Source organism: Fimicolochytrium jonesii (genome assembly GCF_025526975.1).
Source record: "Fimicolochytrium jonesii strain JEL569 chromosome Unknown EV422scaffold_16, whole genome shotgun sequence".
Taxonomy (NCBI): Eukaryota; Fungi; Chytridiomycota; class Chytridiomycetes; order Spizellomycetales; family Powellomycetaceae; genus Fimicolochytrium; species Fimicolochytrium jonesii.
In genome coordinates, this window is record NW_026515683.1 from 501,024 (window position 1) to 518,569 (window position 17,546).

Consider the following 17,546-nt stretch of genomic DNA (forward strand, 5'->3'; position numbering starts at 1 on the left):
GGCAATAAGGTTTCTTGATGTGGTAAGCATGAGAACGCATAATGTTCTTCACGGTGGGGACTGACGTTTGTGTCGACATTCTCGTGGACGTTAGATCGTTGATGACAGTTTGCCGATCGCCGAGATGCTCGTCAATATGTTCAGACTGAATAGACTCGCGCTGTTGGCGAGGTTTGATGACCTCGCCTCTTTATCTGCAACGTGAGGTGACTTTTCTTCCACAGACAATGCCGACTCGGCAGCTTCTTGCATGCCTGTGTGGTGTTCCTTCTCCATTTGATCGACGTCATTTCCGATAACTGGTTGGGCATCATCCACATCGCTATGAGTGACTTTCTCGTGGATCTCGGCAGCCCGCTCTTTGGGGCGATGTTGTGGCTGAGAGCCCGGTTGACCATTATTCAGGCCTTTTTGGAGCATGCTAAGCGATTGTTTGTGACCTACCTGTCAAAAGAGTACATACAGTACATCGGAGTCATAGTCGGACTTTGAGCCTCAAAGAAATTCGACAGCGTGTTTCAGTCCTGGAAACGGTGAAACCTCCCTCGACTGAGCCCTCGGAAGATTGGTTTTACGCAGGAAGCATCTTCACCTCACTCTTCCGAGCAACGACAAGGACAGGGTTCCGGACGCGGCTATAGCCAGGCAGTTCCTCACGCCTCTTCCGAGCCTGACTGCCCCTCCATCGGCCACGGTATCACACTGCCTGACGAATAGCTCATTGCAATGCCGGCCTTCGGGGCATCCATCCCCGAGCTCGATTAGACCGAACACGAACACCCAGACGTAGCTCAACTGGTTGAAATATCGCATGGATGGAGGGCGGGGACCGACTGCGCCGAGGAAGCCGATGTCGCCGACAAGCTTGAGTCCATACGGAGGCAGATCCCGGGAGTCCAAGACGCTTTTCCACGAAATTCGATAACTTGCTGATGCTGATTGAGCCTTCCTGTCTGAGTAGATCGTAGATGCCGGTGATTTTGTCAGCTCATATCGGCTTTTCCCGTCGAATATTGTTGCCAAATTCGAGCACGCAGAATAGCGGGCTGTGAAAATCACCATGACGAAAAACGGACGGTACTTCATGCACGTGCCTCTGACGGGGGAAAGCAAGAAGTCGCACCCCGGAACCGAGGACATCTGGTGGCCCTCGATCCAGGCAGCAATCCCTTTATGACCTACTACTCGCCTACGAGGATGATGGCAGGTTCGTTCGGAACCCAGGCCGACGTGCTTGTTCTGTTTCGATGCTACCAAAGTAGACTCGACAGGCTGACCAATCTGCTGGACCGGAAGGCCGGGGGGGGGGGGGGGGGGGGGGACAATACACCGTATCTCCCGCCCAAGGATCGACGTCGATTGTCCTTGCGACGGCTACGGATACACGAGAAAACGAGGAACCGCACCCGCGAATGCATGAACAAGGTGGTGCACCACCTGACGAGCAACTATCAGTACAGTCACGGTTCCATCTTCGAAGTGGCGCATATTGTCGAGAGGCCCACTATCGTGGTCGACGGCAACATCCGCAAGGGAAAGGCAGGATACGCGCCCGCACCCGGCGGGACCTCCTCACTTGGCGACATGCACCCTTCAAGGCTGCGTTGCAAGGGAAGGCAGAACTGATGGAGGGGCTGACGATGGAGCTGAACGACGAGGCGTACACCACCAAAACCTGCGGATTCTGCGGTCGGCGACAGCAAATGGGTGGGGAGTCGTGTACTCGTTGCATGACGCCGACAGCGGTGTCACGGCGGAGGAGTGCTTCGTCAGCATCCACCTGGATGGCAGCAGCGACTGCTTTGGAAGAGGAAACGGTGGAGGAGGTGCGCGCAGCCGCTGCGTCTCGTGCGCAGCGAGAGCTGGAGGAGGTGGAAGAGGAGATGGCGGAATGGCGAATCGACCACGAAAATGAAGACCGAGACGTATTTCAGTTGGATTCAGAAGCCCGCTCCGAGGTTGCATCTGATCAGGAATTCGAGCCGTTCTCAGACCCAGAATCCGGTTCGAATACCGTTGTGTCGCCCATCCGGACGCATCGTTCAGATGCTACGGTGTCTACAGCTGAAGCCGCATGCGCTTTCCGATCCCCGGTGCATGATGAAGGGGGTTACTTCCACTGCAAGTAACGACTTAATCATGCATACGAGTTTTTACCACCTACGGTAGGCTGCCAGATATCTGGTTACGACACCCCAAGGACACACCATCCCGAGCATAGCCGCCGGCTCAAGTTGGCGACCCCCATGCAAACCCTATCAGCACGACCGCTAGCCCAGGGCAACATTGACGGCCGGCCGGTGACTTCTGGGTTGCATAGGGATGCTCAACAACCCGTCGTAACGAGATGTCAGGCAGCCTATTGTACGAGGTAGGGTGGTGCATCCGCATTCGCGAGACCAATACCCCGTTGGTCATTCCCGAAAGGTGACCACTGGATTCCACCCGCGTCACTGCCGTGGTACGTGCTATGGGAAAATAAAGGGAAAGAGGACGACTAAATCCGGGAACGAGTCACGTGCGCTCTGAGGGTGAATATGAGTCACGACCGTGGCGCAGTTCACATCCGCACATCCGAACACGCAAGGAGGAGCAATGTAGTAAGTGCTGTCGTCTTCAGTTTTCCTTCGTCTTTCCTTTGTCATTTTTTCCCACGCAAGCCGTAGTCATTTCGGGCACTCGACTTGCGCGATTGTCCAAGATTTTCTTGCTTCGGCCGTGGGAGCCGCCCAAGGTACCAGCGTTAGCCCGCAATCTCCTACGGGGCAAGGCTCAGCACCGGCCGATGATTCCCGAGGTGGCCAGGACCCAGCGCCCGGAGGCGATGGTGCCCACAGCGCTCCAGAGAATAATCCTCCCCAGGGTCGAAAAGAGGGAGTTGCCGAAGGCTCAAGCGTCGGCTTTGTTGTCCCCCAGTCTGCGCCCATAAGCTCGTTTCCTCTGTCCGCTGAAGAGCTCGGCGTCGCTGCGTACTTCGGCGTCACCCCTGTTACGGCAACCTCGTTTACACCTGCTACTTCGAAGGACCCGGCCATCGCGTGCGTCCTTCGCCGTCGGGCCGATAACCTTGCGAACCTGTCTACGCTCAAGCACAATCTCGCCGTTAGCGCAATTCTTCACGGATTTTCTGGTTTTATGCATCCTTGCGAAGGACGAGAACGGAGAGTGGGAGCACCACGTCTCGTACACCACCATCTTCCAGCGGTCCCGAACTTTGCTGTCCATCTTCCGCCACAAGAATCGCGATGCCTACTAAGTCTTGGAGGGATGCGCCCTCCGAGCGGTTCGACTTGGACGACACATTGAAGCAAGCATTGCGAGGTTGGCGACAGCAGTTTGCGCACACGGGGTTCAACCGCCTCCGCATCATCCAGCCGATCGGACCAAGAGAACATCGTATCATCGTATTCACGGCCCTACAACGACTCGGTCGGAATCCATGCCTAGCCCATCGAAGAAGTGCACTGAGAACAGCGGTCATCCAAGCTCTCCTACACAACACCGGTGCCAGGCCGTCATCTGTTGCCTTGCTGTCTGATCCTCAAGCAAAGACCCGCGTCCTGATCCTCAAGCAAAGACCTTCAAGAGAGACGGCAAAAAAGTGCCAACCATCAGCGAGGTGCTCCTTACCGACAAGTCATTATCTCGTGCCCTTGGTGGCTTGCCCTGTGGAATGGTCTCGTTGCGACCAGTCACAGTGACCAGCCCCGTGAATATTGTCCCGGACGCGGCCAACAATCACCCCGTGAATGTGGTCCCGAGCATCACCCTCTCCGCGCGTGAGAATCCTGCTGACGCTCATGGCACTTCCGAGACCAATGACAATACCGCCTCCACCGTGGTCTCCGCGACCTCCGCCGAGTGACGCTCATGACGCTTCCGAGACCAAAATACCGCCTCCACCGTGACCTCCGCGAGTGAGACAAAGACCTATGTGGGCGGTTACATCAATCTCACTTTCATGAAGGCGATCACTATCGACAATCCGAGTGCTATACAAGATCCGCCGTCGGCCAACTGCGCCGACGGACGTTAGCGCGACTCTTCGGATCTACATTGCCACGACTAGGTTCGGCGTGCCGCAGACACCTTCGCCATTGATGGATATGTATTCAAGGACCGAAAGGTCGGCGGCCTAGGAGCGCAAGCTGTTGCCAAATCCTATGCGAAATCATCCTTCCTCTGCTTGCGTCTTGTCTGCCATCCACTTCGTTTACGTTCCGATTCTTACAGTCACCTCCACCGGAGCCTATCAACGAAGAAATACCAACGTCGCTCGGATCTTTGTTGTTGGCTCTCTTCGCAGAGAGAGATTTGCTGAATAAACCCTGGAGACAAGCTCTCGCAGACGGTGATTATTCCCTAAAGCCTTCTGCTCGATACCTACCGATCCTCGCCAGCATCAACCCTGATGGGTCTTGGGATGACAACAGCCACGCAACCGCCGGCGGCATGAACCATCGCTTCAAGGATGTTGTCAAACATACGAACTTGGACCCAGGAGCTACAACACTGTATTCGAACCGAAACGGTGTCGCTCGCGCAACATTGAAAGCGCAGGGTAAGTGCTTGAGTTCACTCACTATCGCGAGTTCACTTCCATTGCTAAACCTATCGCTATTGTCTCACCGCAGGTTTGGATACCGTCAAACGTGTCCTCGATCATGGCCCCGTAACGAACACCGCCATGACCAACTACGTGGGCCAGACCTCCTCGATGTGGATATGTCAAAGGTCTGGGGCACGGACGTGAAGGAGCTTGCGACCCTCAACCACCGAGTGCCAAGGCAGCTCAATAGCCGTACGAACTCCGTGCCTCGAAACCCGCTAAAAGGGTAAGTCTTTTCCCAACCAGCCATGCATCGCTTCGCACGCGGTCTGTCAACCAACCTCCCCTCATTGACACCCAAAACTCCCTTCATGGACACTCACTCACTTTGTTCGTTCGTCCGTGTTCTTCCTCTTCTCATATAGTCCACACTTGCGGATATGAAACCCCTCTGGGCGGAAGAGGGCCTTTGTTGTGTTCTCGCTCGGGCCTTTGTTGTGTTCTCTCTTCGCTAAGAGATTCGCTCAGCAAATCTTGGCAAAAAGCTGTCGCAAAAAGAAAGGCGACAGGGAATGTACAGGGAAGGTACACCGGGGAATATACACAGAAACACCCGCAATAGCCAACCTACATATCAACCGGCAATCAACAAACCACAAACGAAGTCCAAGCCACTCCGCGACTCCTCCTGTGTACGTATATCCTCCTCCTCCATGTTCTTACCCTCCGTAGGCTTTCGTTAGGTTCGATCGTCGAGGCTTCGCACCAGACTCATTCATTTCTTTCATGTGTTCGACTCACAGGGAGATCGCTCAAGGCCAAGACGATGTCCTGCAGGACCCCCCTGTGGCCGAAGGCCAACACGGAGACGCCGTCAAAGTCCAAGATGACCTTGGGTACGTACAGTCGCGAGGGTTGCGCCGGCGAGCGCGGCTCCATCACCAAAGAGGACGGCGCCGACGAGGGCAACGACGACGACCATGACGTTGAGGAAATTGAGGAGCTGCATTGGGATGATGGCTGGTCGTTACCGCCGGCCAAAAAGCAGACGCTGAATTGGCCGCTTGACCAGCTCTACACCGAAGCGGTTGAGGGAGACGAAGGATTGAGTGGGTCCGGCGGCTACTTGTGCCTCATGCGACAATGACGAAGAAGGGGCACCCCTCTCCGGATCCGGTGGTGACAAACTGGCGACTGAGTTCCGTCTCACATTCTTTGGGGAGAGAGACCGCGAGGTAAAAGGAAGTACTGTATGAACCTTTTTCTATGTCTGTCACTAACAATTGAAATAGATCCGTAGGCTGTATTGCATGATGCCTTCTGGCTTCACAAGACTTACTCCCAGTTGGTCTTGCGAATGATTCTAGAAGGTAAGCTCCTGCTGTAGTTTACCGTGTTTCGCGCAGTCAACTTACCCCCACAATGTCAAGGTGCAACAATTACCCCAATGTCAACATCTTTCTGGGGACCTGATTCCCTATCTGATGAAGGTGGCAAGGACCGAAGTGGGCGACCTCGAGCAAGGGAACCGCGACCGGGGCAACAGAAGAAGCTACAACAGAAGCAACTCCTTTACAAGGGGATGCCGCTATGGGAATGCCGGTAGTCCGAAGACCTGGGGACACTGTACGGTACCGTGTGTTTGAACACTACCTCTTTTTCAGCGGAAAAGGCTCGTGAATGACGTTTGGAGAACTGAACGACTCCATTGCACTGACGACCAAAACTCCAAGAACCGCGGATTCAGCCCCGACGCCAAGGATAGCCACCAGCTCCCAGCACAAAAAAAAACGCAGATGCCACCCATCTGATCCGGGCCCCGGCAACCTGGACCCCTCAACCTGGCCCACCCTTTCTACCACTCTTCACACCGATGACCTTGACACCTGCACCGCATCGCTGTCCACCCTTGCACCTGTCGACACAACCTGGACCAGGCTGTGATATAGTACCCTTGTTGATATGGGGTAGCAAGTAGGGACAGCGCGCGCGTTGCGTCATCAGGAGTCAGTCTGGTTGGCTTACGTGACTCAGGATAAGCCCCCCGAGCCGGCTCCTGGCTTCGGACCGGTCCAAAGGGAAGAAAAAGGAGCAGGGAAAGCCCGTGCCAGGTACTGTATGTATCAGTGGGCAACTGTGGACAAGAAGACGGCATACATCTACACCCCAGGAAGCCTAGGGTACGGTGACGTCGATAGCGATATCGCCTCGCAGGACATGGTCCGTCAGTGGAAAGACAACTGTGCCGGGGTTGGCGCTTGATCTGAATACGGTTAGCTTGGATCCAAACGGAGATTAGCTCATGATGACCGTATGGGTTGACGATGGCGGAGAGGTGTTACCGGCAACAGCGACCGGTGACTCTGCGCGGTTGCTGTTCAAGCGCTGGGATGGACGTACTGGGTTTCAGACTTAGACTTCTTCCAGATGAATAGAGTAGACAATTCTAGCCATTGGCAATGATACCTGGTAATATTACATACAATCACCGCTGAATATGAGTGAATCCAGCTCAGAAACAAGAACGACCTGAACTCCAGATGCCCCTCTCAATTCCGCCAATCATTACTCACAATGAGTGAATCCCACTCAGAAATAAGAAGGATCTCATGGCGCAATAAAGCAAAGGCCTCGAAAATGGTGAAATTCGGCAAAAGAAAATCTGTTCTTTGACCATCCTGGACGTTCGAAGTGATTTCATCAGGGCGAAACTCCCGAAAAATCAAACGAATCTTGGCGAAAAAGATGATCCCAACGAGATTCGAACTCGCAACCTTCCGATCTGGAGTCGGACGCGCTACCGTTGCGCCATGAGATCCTTTTTCTTACTTCCGAGTGGCTGTCGCTTATATTATCGGCGGAATGGAGAGGGGCATCTGAAGTTCAGGTCGTTCTTGTTTCTGAGGGCAATTCACTCATTGTGAAGGCATCTGGAGTGGCCATCGTTCTTGTTTCTGAGGGAGATTTAGTCATGTGCAGTGGTGATTGTAGGAATTTGAGGATGGAATTGTCCGAGGAATTGAGCATGGAATTGAGCACACCAGAGAGAGGTGAGGCGCGAACATCAGCGCGCAATGCACCGTAAATACTCCCAAACTCGGAACTTCGAAAGTCATGACCAGCTTCAAACGCACGGACGAGGGCGAAGAAAGGGATCTTCAGGGCCAACACCAAAGATCGAGCTGAAAGCAGTCCAGCATGGGCCGGAAAGGACCAGTCGGCCTGGCCGAATTCAAAGCCGTTCTGCGCAAATTGAAAACGCCGACGGACCAACGCTTCGGTGAGGAGCCACACCCTTTCGAAAGTTCGGTTGAAACTCTCATGCACTTTTGGCTGACTACGATGACTTTCTAGGAGTGGGCGTCACTGGAGATGCGAAGAGCATGGCGGCCCTACTCTTGTTGCGCGAGGCGGTCGGGCCAGAACGTGTGACGGCATTCACTGTTGACCACCGACTCAAGCCAGGGAGTAGAGAGGAAGCGCAGAGGTTGCATAAGACCGTAACTGCTCTAGGTATGGATTTGGGAAATGTATCCAGCTTGATGACTGAATGAAAGAACACCTTCGCTTCGTGTTCCGTAAAATCGCTGCCTCACCGATACGCTGTTCAAAGGAGTACGGCACGAGATACTCACAGCGGACTGGACTGAGTACGAAACAGGTTTACTAGGGGACAGAAAAGATCCACCTATCCACAACCCAGACCAACTGAAAGATTCGAAAAAGGGAGATGCCGCACGGGCGAGGCGTCACACGCTACTAGCAAAGGCATGCAGGCACCGCGGGATCCCAGCTCTGATCTTTGGTCACTCGCTGGATGATCAAATACGCATAGGGTTGAAACGGATGTCGGCGGGATCTGGGATTGAAGGGTTGAGTGGGATGAAGATGCTGTGCTCGGAGGTGCCGAATACGTTCGTGCCGGCTGCAAAGAAGGTGCAGCTGCTGCGACCGCTACTATGTTTCGATGAGGTGGGTGCGGGGCACACGAAGCTGAACAATGGGCGACGGTCATGCTGAAGCGATACTTGTAGAACCGGCTGGTAGAAACGTGCACGCATTTTGGAGCACCTATACATAACGGACCGACAAATGATCTGCTCTTCATATCAGAAGACGTATGGCTATCGCTTTATCTCCGGAAACTAGTGCATGCAGATGGGGATCGACCAGATGCCTCACCGGCGGATTCCGCGCCGAACACGTTCGATAAGGACGCATTTGCGCATTTTATGGCCCTCATGAATCAACATCGTGAGGCCTACCAGAAGAAGGTCCGCCCAATCCTGGACGAGTATACCCTGTTCGACCCACCCTCCGGTACCTGCTTCCTGCAAGTCCGTCCCAAAGCCGGATCCTTCGGCCCGCCCTGGATAAAACAACCCCACATCGCCCTCCGCGTCCTCTCCCGCGTCATCCAATGGTGCGCCCGCGCCGGCGACAACCGCACCTGGACGCAACCCACATCCATCCCCCTCGACATTCTGTCCCATTTCAATCGGAGCAGGCCTGACCGCGACACATCCGTCGGCCACGTCCAACTCTGCCGCCCGCGCGCCAACGCCACCGGCGCCTACATCTGGCTCGTCGGCCGCGCCCGCATGCAATCCCAAGAACAACGCAACACCGCCATCGTCCTCAAACTCGGCGACACAGCCCTCTGGGACGCCCGCTTCCTCATCGCCCTCCAACCCTCCCCACACGCCCCCGCCGACACAACCTTTTACGGCGTACCCCCGCGCGACCTCCGCTTCGTTGTCCGCGCACTCACAACAGCCGACATGAAATCCGTTATAAACCGCATGCGCATCCCCCCGCACCGCGGCGCTGACCACAGCGAACATGTACAGCGATCTATCATGCATTACCAGAAAAAAGTCCCGGAATCGTTGCAGGAGACGATCCCGTGTATCGCACTTGAGCAGGACGATGGCGATAGGAGTTATGTGGTTGCGATACCCAGTTTGTCGATCAATTTGGAGCCGGAGGTTGTGGATGTGAGGTTTAGCTTTGCTAATCATGGGCTGCTGGAGAGGGAGGAGAGGGATGTAGGGTTTAGTATGTTGGAGGAGCAGGAGATTGGGGACGATGGTGGTGGGCGGAAGAATAGGTAGAGGAATGTTGGTGATCATGTATTTGACTACGTATAGATTTTGGTAACTGGCATGAATGGAACATGAACCTACAAAGCTTGAAAAGTGCATTCTACAGTAATGTCTTCTATTCCCACAATGAATGTTACAGATGCATACAGGATGAGGTAGTTAGAGATATGTGGAGTCGAATACATAACTTGAGGGGAAAAGCTTTGCAATCGACTGGGATCTCCAGCGCGGAGAAATTTTCGCCGAGAACCAAGCAAGGATTACGCAAGATCAGCGTGCGACTCTGGGCAGGCGCTCGTCGGAGAAATGTGCCTCACCCAGCAGCACTCAACCGCCTGAAAACCCTCCTCCCCCACAACCAGGCCTCCAACGCCCACACCCTAATCCCCACCCTCCAATACCCCACCACACTCCTCCAATACGCCTCCTCGGTCCACACCGGCCTCACAATCCCCATCTCCGCCCTCTGCGCCACCATCTGCCTCGTCGTCTCGCGCTTGATCGCCAGCGCGCAGTACCATCCCATCGTGGCCACCGTGCGGAGCATGTGGTCCATCCCACCCTCCGCGCCGGCGTCAGCGACGCCGAGTTTCTCGTCGACGGCGCGGAGGAGGTCGTTGGATTTGAGCAGCAAGAGGAGTTCGCGCGGCAGTTTGGCGAGGATGTCGGCGATGGCGAGGAAGAATCTACCGGTGGATGCTTTTGCTTTGATGACTTCGAATTCGTGGGTGGTGCGTTTTTGCGCGAGGCCCGTTTCGTGGTCGGAGATCACGTCCCAGCTGCGGCCGGTTAGCATCGACGCAAAAAGGCGGTGGTATTCTATCCCATCGCTTGCTTTTGCCGGTGATGCGCTGCCGTATTTACCGTAGCTGAACAACTTGTAGGAATATAGGAGGATGTCGGGTTCGTTTCCGGCGAGGATGGAGGCCCAGAGGTGGGCGTAGTCGAGGCGGAAGGCGTTGGAGAGTTGACGATAGAGGCCGTGGTCGAGGAGGATGATTTCGAAGTTGTGCGGGTTGCTGAGGAACCAGCGGAGGATGGGGATGTAGGACAGGAGAGGGCGGGGACGGGGGCGAACGAAGATGTTACCGGCTGGGAGGAAGAGGATGGGCGATGAGTGGATATGTGGAAGGAGGAACGTAATCGAACATCGAAGGTACTTACGATGAGGATCACAATGTACAAAACCTATGCAAGAAACGACATTACAGTGAGACCCTCTTATTTCTTTTGTGCAAACACCTGACACCCCACTACGTACCATGGAGGAACATCATCTGCGAGTAGATTTTCGACAATTCCGCGGAGACCTCCATCACACTCAGGTTGTGCTTTCGGTAGTACTCTACATCATCGATCTTTCCTCCCGCGCAGACTGCATATTCCAATCATTAGCTCAGAGTCCAGGAACTCCAGCAACAGCAGTCGCCATTTTGTGCTTACATTCCATCACCAGCAACCGACGCGCCGACCAATACACCTCCGGAATATGCAATACAGATTGATCCGCAAACAGCGCCTTGGCCTTCTGCGCATTCGCCGCCTCATTCACAAAATCCAGTTCCTGGGGCAAACTCTCCTGCATCTCCTCCGCCAGCCAATCAAAATCGAACTGGGGGAACACCTTCTTCGCTAGGCGCACAATGAAACATGTCGTCGCAATGTCGACTGGCGTGTATTCATCGAGATACGGGTGCTGCACTTTGACGGCGACTTCTTGTCCCGTGAGCAGGCGGGCGCGGTGAACCTGAGCGAGCGAGGCGACTCCGAGTGGTTGCGGGTTGAATTCGGAGAACATGTCGGATATCGAGCAGCCTAAATCGCTTTTGAAAAGGGCTTCGACATCCGCGAAGGGTGTCATTGGGCAGCGGTCTTGGAGAGGTCGCATCGTCTCGGTGTATTCGAGGGGCAGAAGGAACACCATCGCCGCAATGTGTTGTCCCAACTTGATGTAAATGCCCTGGTTGTCCTTACACAGTTCCAGCATCCGATCCGCCGACCTCTGATGGCACGCACTCTTCCGCCGCTCATACTCCTCCTTCCCTATTTTTGCCTCGTCATCTCTCAGCGACCACTTGTAATCCACTCCCATCAAGAAACCCGTCTTCAACGCGCGCGAACTCCGAACGAGGGCAAGAACGTTGTGGTTGAAACCTTCGCGGTCGTACAGGTAGAAACCGAGAACGGTTCCGCCGAGAAACCCGAAGAGGGTGATGAATGCGGTTGCTCCTCGGCGACGTGGTCGGACTACGGTTCCGTGAGCTGGAGGGTTGCTGCCTCGCCGCCGCCACCATTCTGCTGGGGAGAGTCGTTGTGATGAAGTAGCTGAGGTGTGCAGGCGGGTCGACGGGACACCGAAACCTTTCGCGGTGCTGGAGTAACTTCGGGTTCGTGAGGACACCCACAAGCACCGAACATCCCCGACGGCGGACTGCGGTATATTAATACTGCACGGCGTTGGTCTGCAACTCCTCGTCGTCAGCAACCGGAAAAACCGAGGGCATTGTGACAACGCGAGTCTGGTGGACATCTTGGAACCTGCGACGCAACCTCAGGTAAGAAGAGATGCTACGAGTCCGCTGCGAGCGCCGTCCAACTTGTATAGGAAACCCGTATTTGACGACTATTTTGTATATGTGCTGTGTGAATATGAGAATTACGCAGAGAAGCAGGCCTGCAGTGGGCTGCATGACACGCCGGAAAGGTGGCAACTACGAATCTCCGCTTCTGGCCCTGTCCCAACTATAACCCCCTTCCGAATCCCATCGACAGCTTGAGCACCCACGTACCCCGAGGAATCCTTACCAGCCACCCGTCAAGCACGGTAAACTACCGCTACATAGTGTACTCCGTTGGCCGCTCCTGCAGGGTCCTGCTTTCCGACTTTGCACAGCTTCTTGTTCGTGCCGAAAGTGTCTCCAAAACCCAACCCAGGCCAGTCACCTCTTGGTAGTTGGTGGAGAAGGTTGGATAAAGCAAAAACCAACACCCCCGAAGGAGCGAGCCCGGAGGCAGCCCGGAGCAACCGCGAGGGTCCAGCACATCGAACTCCTGCCGGCCCCGGCGGCGCTCAGGGCATGGAGAACGAACGGACACAGGCGCACGAAGCTCAGCAGTCTCATGCGGAACCGAAGGAAGGCGAAAACTCCTCCGACCCACACCTACCACTGGAGCTCATCTCACAATCTTCAAGTATGCTGACAGAAAGGCCCGGTACTCGGTGCTCCAGGCGTCTAGAGGTTGGCGCATCTTTTCTCCGAGACCTATACTCGAAGATCCGCATAGTTCAGCCAAAGTAATTGGAAACGTTGTTTCAGACGCTTCGCGCTCATCCCGAGCGTTTTCAATGGATAAGGGAGTTTGAGTTGGGGCGAACGGACACACCAGAGGAGGGACCGGCGGAAGATGTTTGGAACGTTGTGCGATGTACAGAACTCACGTCAATACTCACGATCGGCCACCATTTCGACAGATTCGTATTCGTTTTGTACAACGTTCCCCACGGCCGAGTTCGCCAAAGTTGCAAATTTGGATTCGATACGGACGACTGTTCTTGGCATCTGATGTGAGCTGTTAGTTCTCTTCCCGAGACGATGGCCTGGAAATGTGTCCATCAACCTGCTAAAAGCCGTCCGGGAGAAGACATAGCGGTGATGACTGCTCCGTCTGGCGATGGACCAAAGGTGAGTTGCTCAAGTTGTTGGGCCTCATGAAAGCACACCGCCTCGGTGCCTGCAAGAAAAGAACTATCTGAATGCACCAAGGTCTGTGACTCTTCGAGCGGATCCCCAAATAACCTGCTACTCGTCCATCTTGTGGGAAGCGCCATGGTGGTGTGAGCTCTGAAATCGATCTCAAGGGAGATTTGTTTGGGAAGCCTGAGGACTTGTGGAAATCGCTCTGCTACTCTCAAACGGACATGCGAATATGAGAGACAGTGAGTTGAAAACCAGCTGACTGCAATCCATCGACACTGCGCGCCATTGGCTGGGTGGACAATATCGCTATCGAAGATGGATCTGGAAACCCTCCGGGCATCGTCACCTACACCATCACTACGGGGCTCGCAAAGCGGCGAGTCTTGGTCAAAGAGAACGAGAATTCAACGGAACTTCAACAATTCACCAAGGCGATTACTAATTGCTGGTTGGACAAAGGGCCTCGGGTGCAGTATTTCATTTTCAAGATGGAGGATATCGACACGAAGGTCAACAGCTTGTGGAGCATGGCGCTCCTAGATCTGCCGAAGCCCAAGCCAGCCTTGCCTCCGGTGAACTCAAGCCGGCTAGTCGCAAGGCAAGAGATTAACTTGAGAGGAGAACACCTTGAAGTGCATTATCCGAATTGCGTCGGCGGCAGAAGGCGTAGCGAGAAAGGCTATAGGAATTGGGAGTTTTGCGTATGTGCGGTGGGCGCCACATGAAAGATGAATGTAGGAAGGGTTCAGTAGTAAGCACTTGCAACTTTAGTCCCAGGGAGCTGTTGAAATTGCGGAATGGATTTGCAACTTCGACAGCGCGTCACCTGTCGATAGCCGCCGAACTTCCACAGTAGAAGCGTCCCAATCGAGGTGAATGAAATCCTTGTGCAAGTACGAACACGAAGGTTGCTTGGGTGACAAAATCGTCTGGAGAAGCTACAGTTATTCGGGTATGGAAGCAGCCAGATAGCCTGCGAAAGATGGCGAGTCTGCACAAATCGCTCTTCGCTCGTAAAAGTTCATAGGGTTCTGGGGCGTACCTCCGGGTTGCTATACATAGTCTTTCCTATCTTTCCTTACGGCGTATATACTTAGGAAAATCTTGTAGCGTCGAACTTCTCCCTTCCATTTCTGTCATTTTTTGTTGTCTTCCGAAGGGACACTTCAAATCATGCCTTCGAGAAACATATGTATGTGCAATGTCCCGAGATCCATCCATAAGCGAATGCTCGAAGACCTCAGCGCCAGTACCCTGCCAGTCGGATGAATTAGCCTGCAGAGCCCCATCCCTCCTCCTCCATGCAATACCTGGTTGGAGAAACGCTGTGTGTGCGAGTGCTGCGGCTGCGCCACCTCTGCGTGTCATCATCGCTTTCTCGCCTCCCTCGGATTCCAGGGGGGTCAGTGCTCGCTGCTCAGAACACCATCCTCCGAGTCGGTCTTCCACACGCAAGTCATCCTGGCTCAGTCTTTCCTTGAGAGCCGCTGCCATACACTCGCTCTCTAGCATATAAGGGGGCTGGGTATGAGCGTCGCCCAAACGCCGCTTGAATACCCTTCAAACAAACCCTATCCAACGACCTCATCCAGGTTAGAATCCCGTTCAATTCCCTTCGACCAAACAATCCGTAAACGTGGAACGAACTAAGAACTAGTGACTCTGCAACACAGATAGAATTCACTGAAGCCTTTGCTGTACTTCGGACGCGGAAATCCCACTTTCGAAGCTTCCAGTCACATCACGGATTTTGGAACACGCACGCCACCCAATTTGAACGAATACCATCACGATGTCGACTAAGCAGGAGCTCAGACTGCCTCCCATTCTGGAAAGGAGGTACAAGCTCAGTCGTGAGCTTGGGCAGGGTGCTTATGGGATTGTGTGGTGAGTAATCTTGATGGTGGCGGGTTGCCCGGCAATGTGGAGCGCCCGCGCGGAATGGAACCAGATGGGTTTGGATGTGGTTTGCCAAAGATGCATCTACACGCTCTCGCCTACCGCGACTAGCGGCATATAGAACGGGAGAGGCACTTTGGGTATCTGCGAGGCATTCGCGTACTCCTCGTTTCGTCTCACAACGGTTTTTACTCTTTCAGCGCCGCCACGGTTTTGGAAACGGGCCAGGAGGTTGCCATCAAGAAGGTCCAGAAAGTTTTCGAAAAGTCGATCTTGGCCAAGCGTGCCCTGCGTGAGATCAAGCTTCTGCGTCACTTTAGTGGACATGAGAATGTACGTTCGATTTTGATGGCAGCATGTTCATCGGGAGGCTAAAGGACTTCCCCTCGTACAACAGATCATCTCATTGTTGGACATGGACGTGACCGACCCGTACACTTTCCAAGAAGTGTAGGTTCCCATTGCATATATGCAGATTCTTACCCCCTCGTACGAGGAGGCTGATCGTCACCCACACATGTTCCAGCTACCTCGTCCAGGAACTCATGGAAGCCGATCTGCACCAGATCATCCGATCAGAGCAACCCTTGACCGACGGCCACTTCCAGTACTTCATCTACCAGATCTGCCGTGGGTTGAAATACATCCATTCGGCGAATGTGTTGCATAGGGATTTGAAGCCGGGGAACTTGCTTGTGAATGCGGATTGCGAGTTGAAGGTGAGGAAATTACTATCGTTCCCTGGGAGGGGCGTTGTGTGGCGACGGAATGGGACGTCGATTTTCTGACGACTATGGTTATTTGTAGATCTGTGATTTTGGCCTGGCTCGAGGTCTGTCCGACTCGGAAACCGGTTTCATGACGGAATACGTTGCCACGCGATGGTACCGCGCTCCGGAAATCATGCTCTCGTTCAAGAGCTACACGAAAGCTAGTAAGAGTCGTTTTATCTTCGTTTGTTCTGACAGGATCACCGTAGAAAATCCTGACACCTTCGCTGATCTTTAGTTGACATGTGGTCGGTCGGATGCATCTTCGCGGAGCTGTGCGGCAACAAGCCACTATTCAAAGGGCGGGATTGTAAGCACCTGTCTTACCTTCCCTTCTCTGCCGGAATGTTCAATGCTGACAATACTCATCCTTCATCGCAGACGTCGACCAACTGAACCAAATCCTCAGCATCCTTGGCACGCCGGACGACGCGACCCTGAAGCGCATCAGCAGCGAGCGCGCCCAGCTCTACATCAGGAGTCTGCCGCGGATGAAGAAGATCCCGTGGGCTCAATTATACCCGAGAGCTGGTCCCGCTGGTGCGAATCCAAAACCTGTTGGCACCCGCGGATTGTGTGGATTTGCGAACTTCACACTCATGTGAATACTTTGTCTATGCAGCCCTGGACCTGTTGGAGAAGCTCCTCACCTTCGACCCCGCGGCACGTATCACCGTCGAAGAGGCGCTGGCCCACCCATACCTAGAGGCATATCACGATATCACTGATGAGGTATGCGCAATCGACATTTAGCCCAATGCATGTGTCACATTGCACGATGACTGACGAATGTGCACCCATTCGCCACTTGTTTTTAGCCATCCCATGAAAGACAGTTTGACTTTGGGTTTGAGGCCGTCGAGAAGGTTGACGAGATGAAAAGTATGTGGACAACGTCATGTCGTTTTCAGCTCGCGCAAAATCTAACGCGGAACTCCGTCTCCTAGGACTGATCGCACAAGAGGTCATGGAATTCAAAGCCCAAAAACTCGCCCTATCCCAAGTCAACGGGTCGTTGCCTAAGCCCAAAGAAAGGTAAGGCCTTCAATCCTTCCCCCATCCCCCAACAACGAACACGAACTGACATCATTTTGATTTTTGAATTAGCCTCCCCGGCCCGACACGAGACGCGGTAGGCGCCGTCGCAAGGGAAGAGGACGATTATGGAGATGTCCAGGCGATGGATCTGGATGATGAGTTGAGGATGCGGGAGCAGAGGGGTTGAAGAAAAGAGAGAGGATAGAAAAAAAAAAGTAGCAGTCACGCCTGCTTGATAATGATAACTATGATAACTTGTGTATACTACCTTGTTCCTCGCGCCCCGCTTTACCGCGTGCCTTGACTCTTGTCTTGTGGTCGTGCCTTGAGCAATAAAAGCCCATACGTCTGGAATCGTTGGTTGCCTGCGTGAAGCTTGAAGGGCTCGTTGTGTGTCATGGCTACGCGTCTCGCGCGCGTTGAAGGCTTGAAGGTTTCTGGAAGACCTGGAAAGAACCCAGCTCCAGGCGGTTTTCCCACGCTCGGG

The 17,546-nt window shown here is 54.1% G+C and overlaps 6 protein-coding genes and 1 non-coding gene across 7 annotated transcripts; 5 read left to right on the forward strand and 2 right to left on the reverse strand.

The window, feature by feature from the left end:
- Nucleotides 1-1,299: 1,299 nt before the first annotated feature.
- On the forward strand, nt 1,300-2,216 carry EV422DRAFT_533983 (uncharacterized protein). Its single transcript, XM_053070639.1, has one exon. The coding sequence runs from the start codon at nt 1,413-1,415 to the stop codon at nt 2,127-2,129; it is 717 nt and encodes a 238-aa protein (XP_052924557.1). The 5' UTR covers nt 1,300-1,412; the 3' UTR covers nt 2,130-2,216.
- A 379-nt stretch (nt 2,217-2,595) lies between these two features.
- Nucleotides 2,596-3,256, forward strand: EV422DRAFT_507328 (uncharacterized protein; the record flags this gene model as incomplete). The annotated part of the gene is made up of 3 exons (XM_053068649.1): nt 2,596-2,600; nt 2,667-3,102; nt 3,152-3,256. 3 exons carry the CDS (start codon nt 2,596-2,598, stop codon nt 3,254-3,256), a joined length of 546 nt encoding a protein of 181 aa, XP_052924558.1.
- Nucleotides 3,257-5,375: 2,119 nt separating this feature from the next.
- EV422DRAFT_507329 (uncharacterized protein) lies at nt 5,376-6,229 on the forward strand (the record flags this gene model as incomplete). Its single annotated transcript, XM_053068650.1, has 4 exons — nt 5,376-5,658; nt 5,705-5,784; nt 5,850-5,919; nt 6,048-6,229. The coding sequence occupies 4 exons, from the start codon at nt 5,376-5,378 to the stop codon at nt 6,227-6,229; spliced, it is 615 nt and encodes a 204-aa protein (XP_052924559.1).
- A 1,066-nt stretch (nt 6,230-7,295) lies between these two features.
- On the reverse strand, nt 7,296-7,367 carry EV422DRAFT_t92. The gene has a single exon. It is a non-coding gene; the product is annotated as a tRNA-Trp (tRNA).
- Nucleotides 7,368-7,474: 107 nt separating this feature from the next.
- Nucleotides 7,475-10,031, forward strand: EV422DRAFT_533988 (uncharacterized protein). The gene is made up of 4 exons (XM_053070640.1): nt 7,475-7,829; nt 7,904-8,062; nt 8,163-8,521; nt 8,584-10,031. The coding sequence occupies exons 1-4, from the start codon at nt 7,748-7,750 to the stop codon at nt 9,661-9,663; spliced, it is 1,680 nt and encodes a 559-aa protein (XP_052924560.1). The 5' UTR covers nt 7,475-7,747; the 3' UTR covers nt 9,664-10,031.
- On the reverse strand, nt 9,861-12,397 carry EV422DRAFT_103952 (ABC1 family-domain-containing protein). Its single transcript, XM_053064535.1, has 4 exons — nt 11,098-12,397; nt 10,916-11,029; nt 10,819-10,842; nt 9,861-10,746 (listed from the first exon to the last, which is right to left on the reverse strand). The coding sequence occupies exons 1-4, from the start codon at nt 12,182-12,184 to the stop codon at nt 9,968-9,970; spliced, it is 2,004 nt and encodes a 667-aa protein (XP_052924561.1). The 5' UTR covers nt 12,185-12,397; the 3' UTR covers nt 9,861-9,967.
- A 2,369-nt stretch (nt 12,398-14,766) lies between these two features.
- On the forward strand, nt 14,767-17,412 carry EV422DRAFT_533997 (kinase-like domain-containing protein). The gene is made up of 11 exons (XM_053070641.1): nt 14,767-15,239; nt 15,452-15,584; nt 15,649-15,701; nt 15,778-15,970; nt 16,059-16,185; nt 16,260-16,331; nt 16,403-16,561; nt 16,644-16,753; nt 16,840-16,903; nt 16,969-17,056; nt 17,129-17,412. Exons 1-11 carry the CDS (start codon nt 15,145-15,147, stop codon nt 17,244-17,246), a joined length of 1,212 nt encoding a protein of 403 aa, XP_052924562.1. The 5' UTR covers nt 14,767-15,144; the 3' UTR covers nt 17,247-17,412.
- Nucleotides 17,413-17,546: the final 134 nt, after the last annotated feature.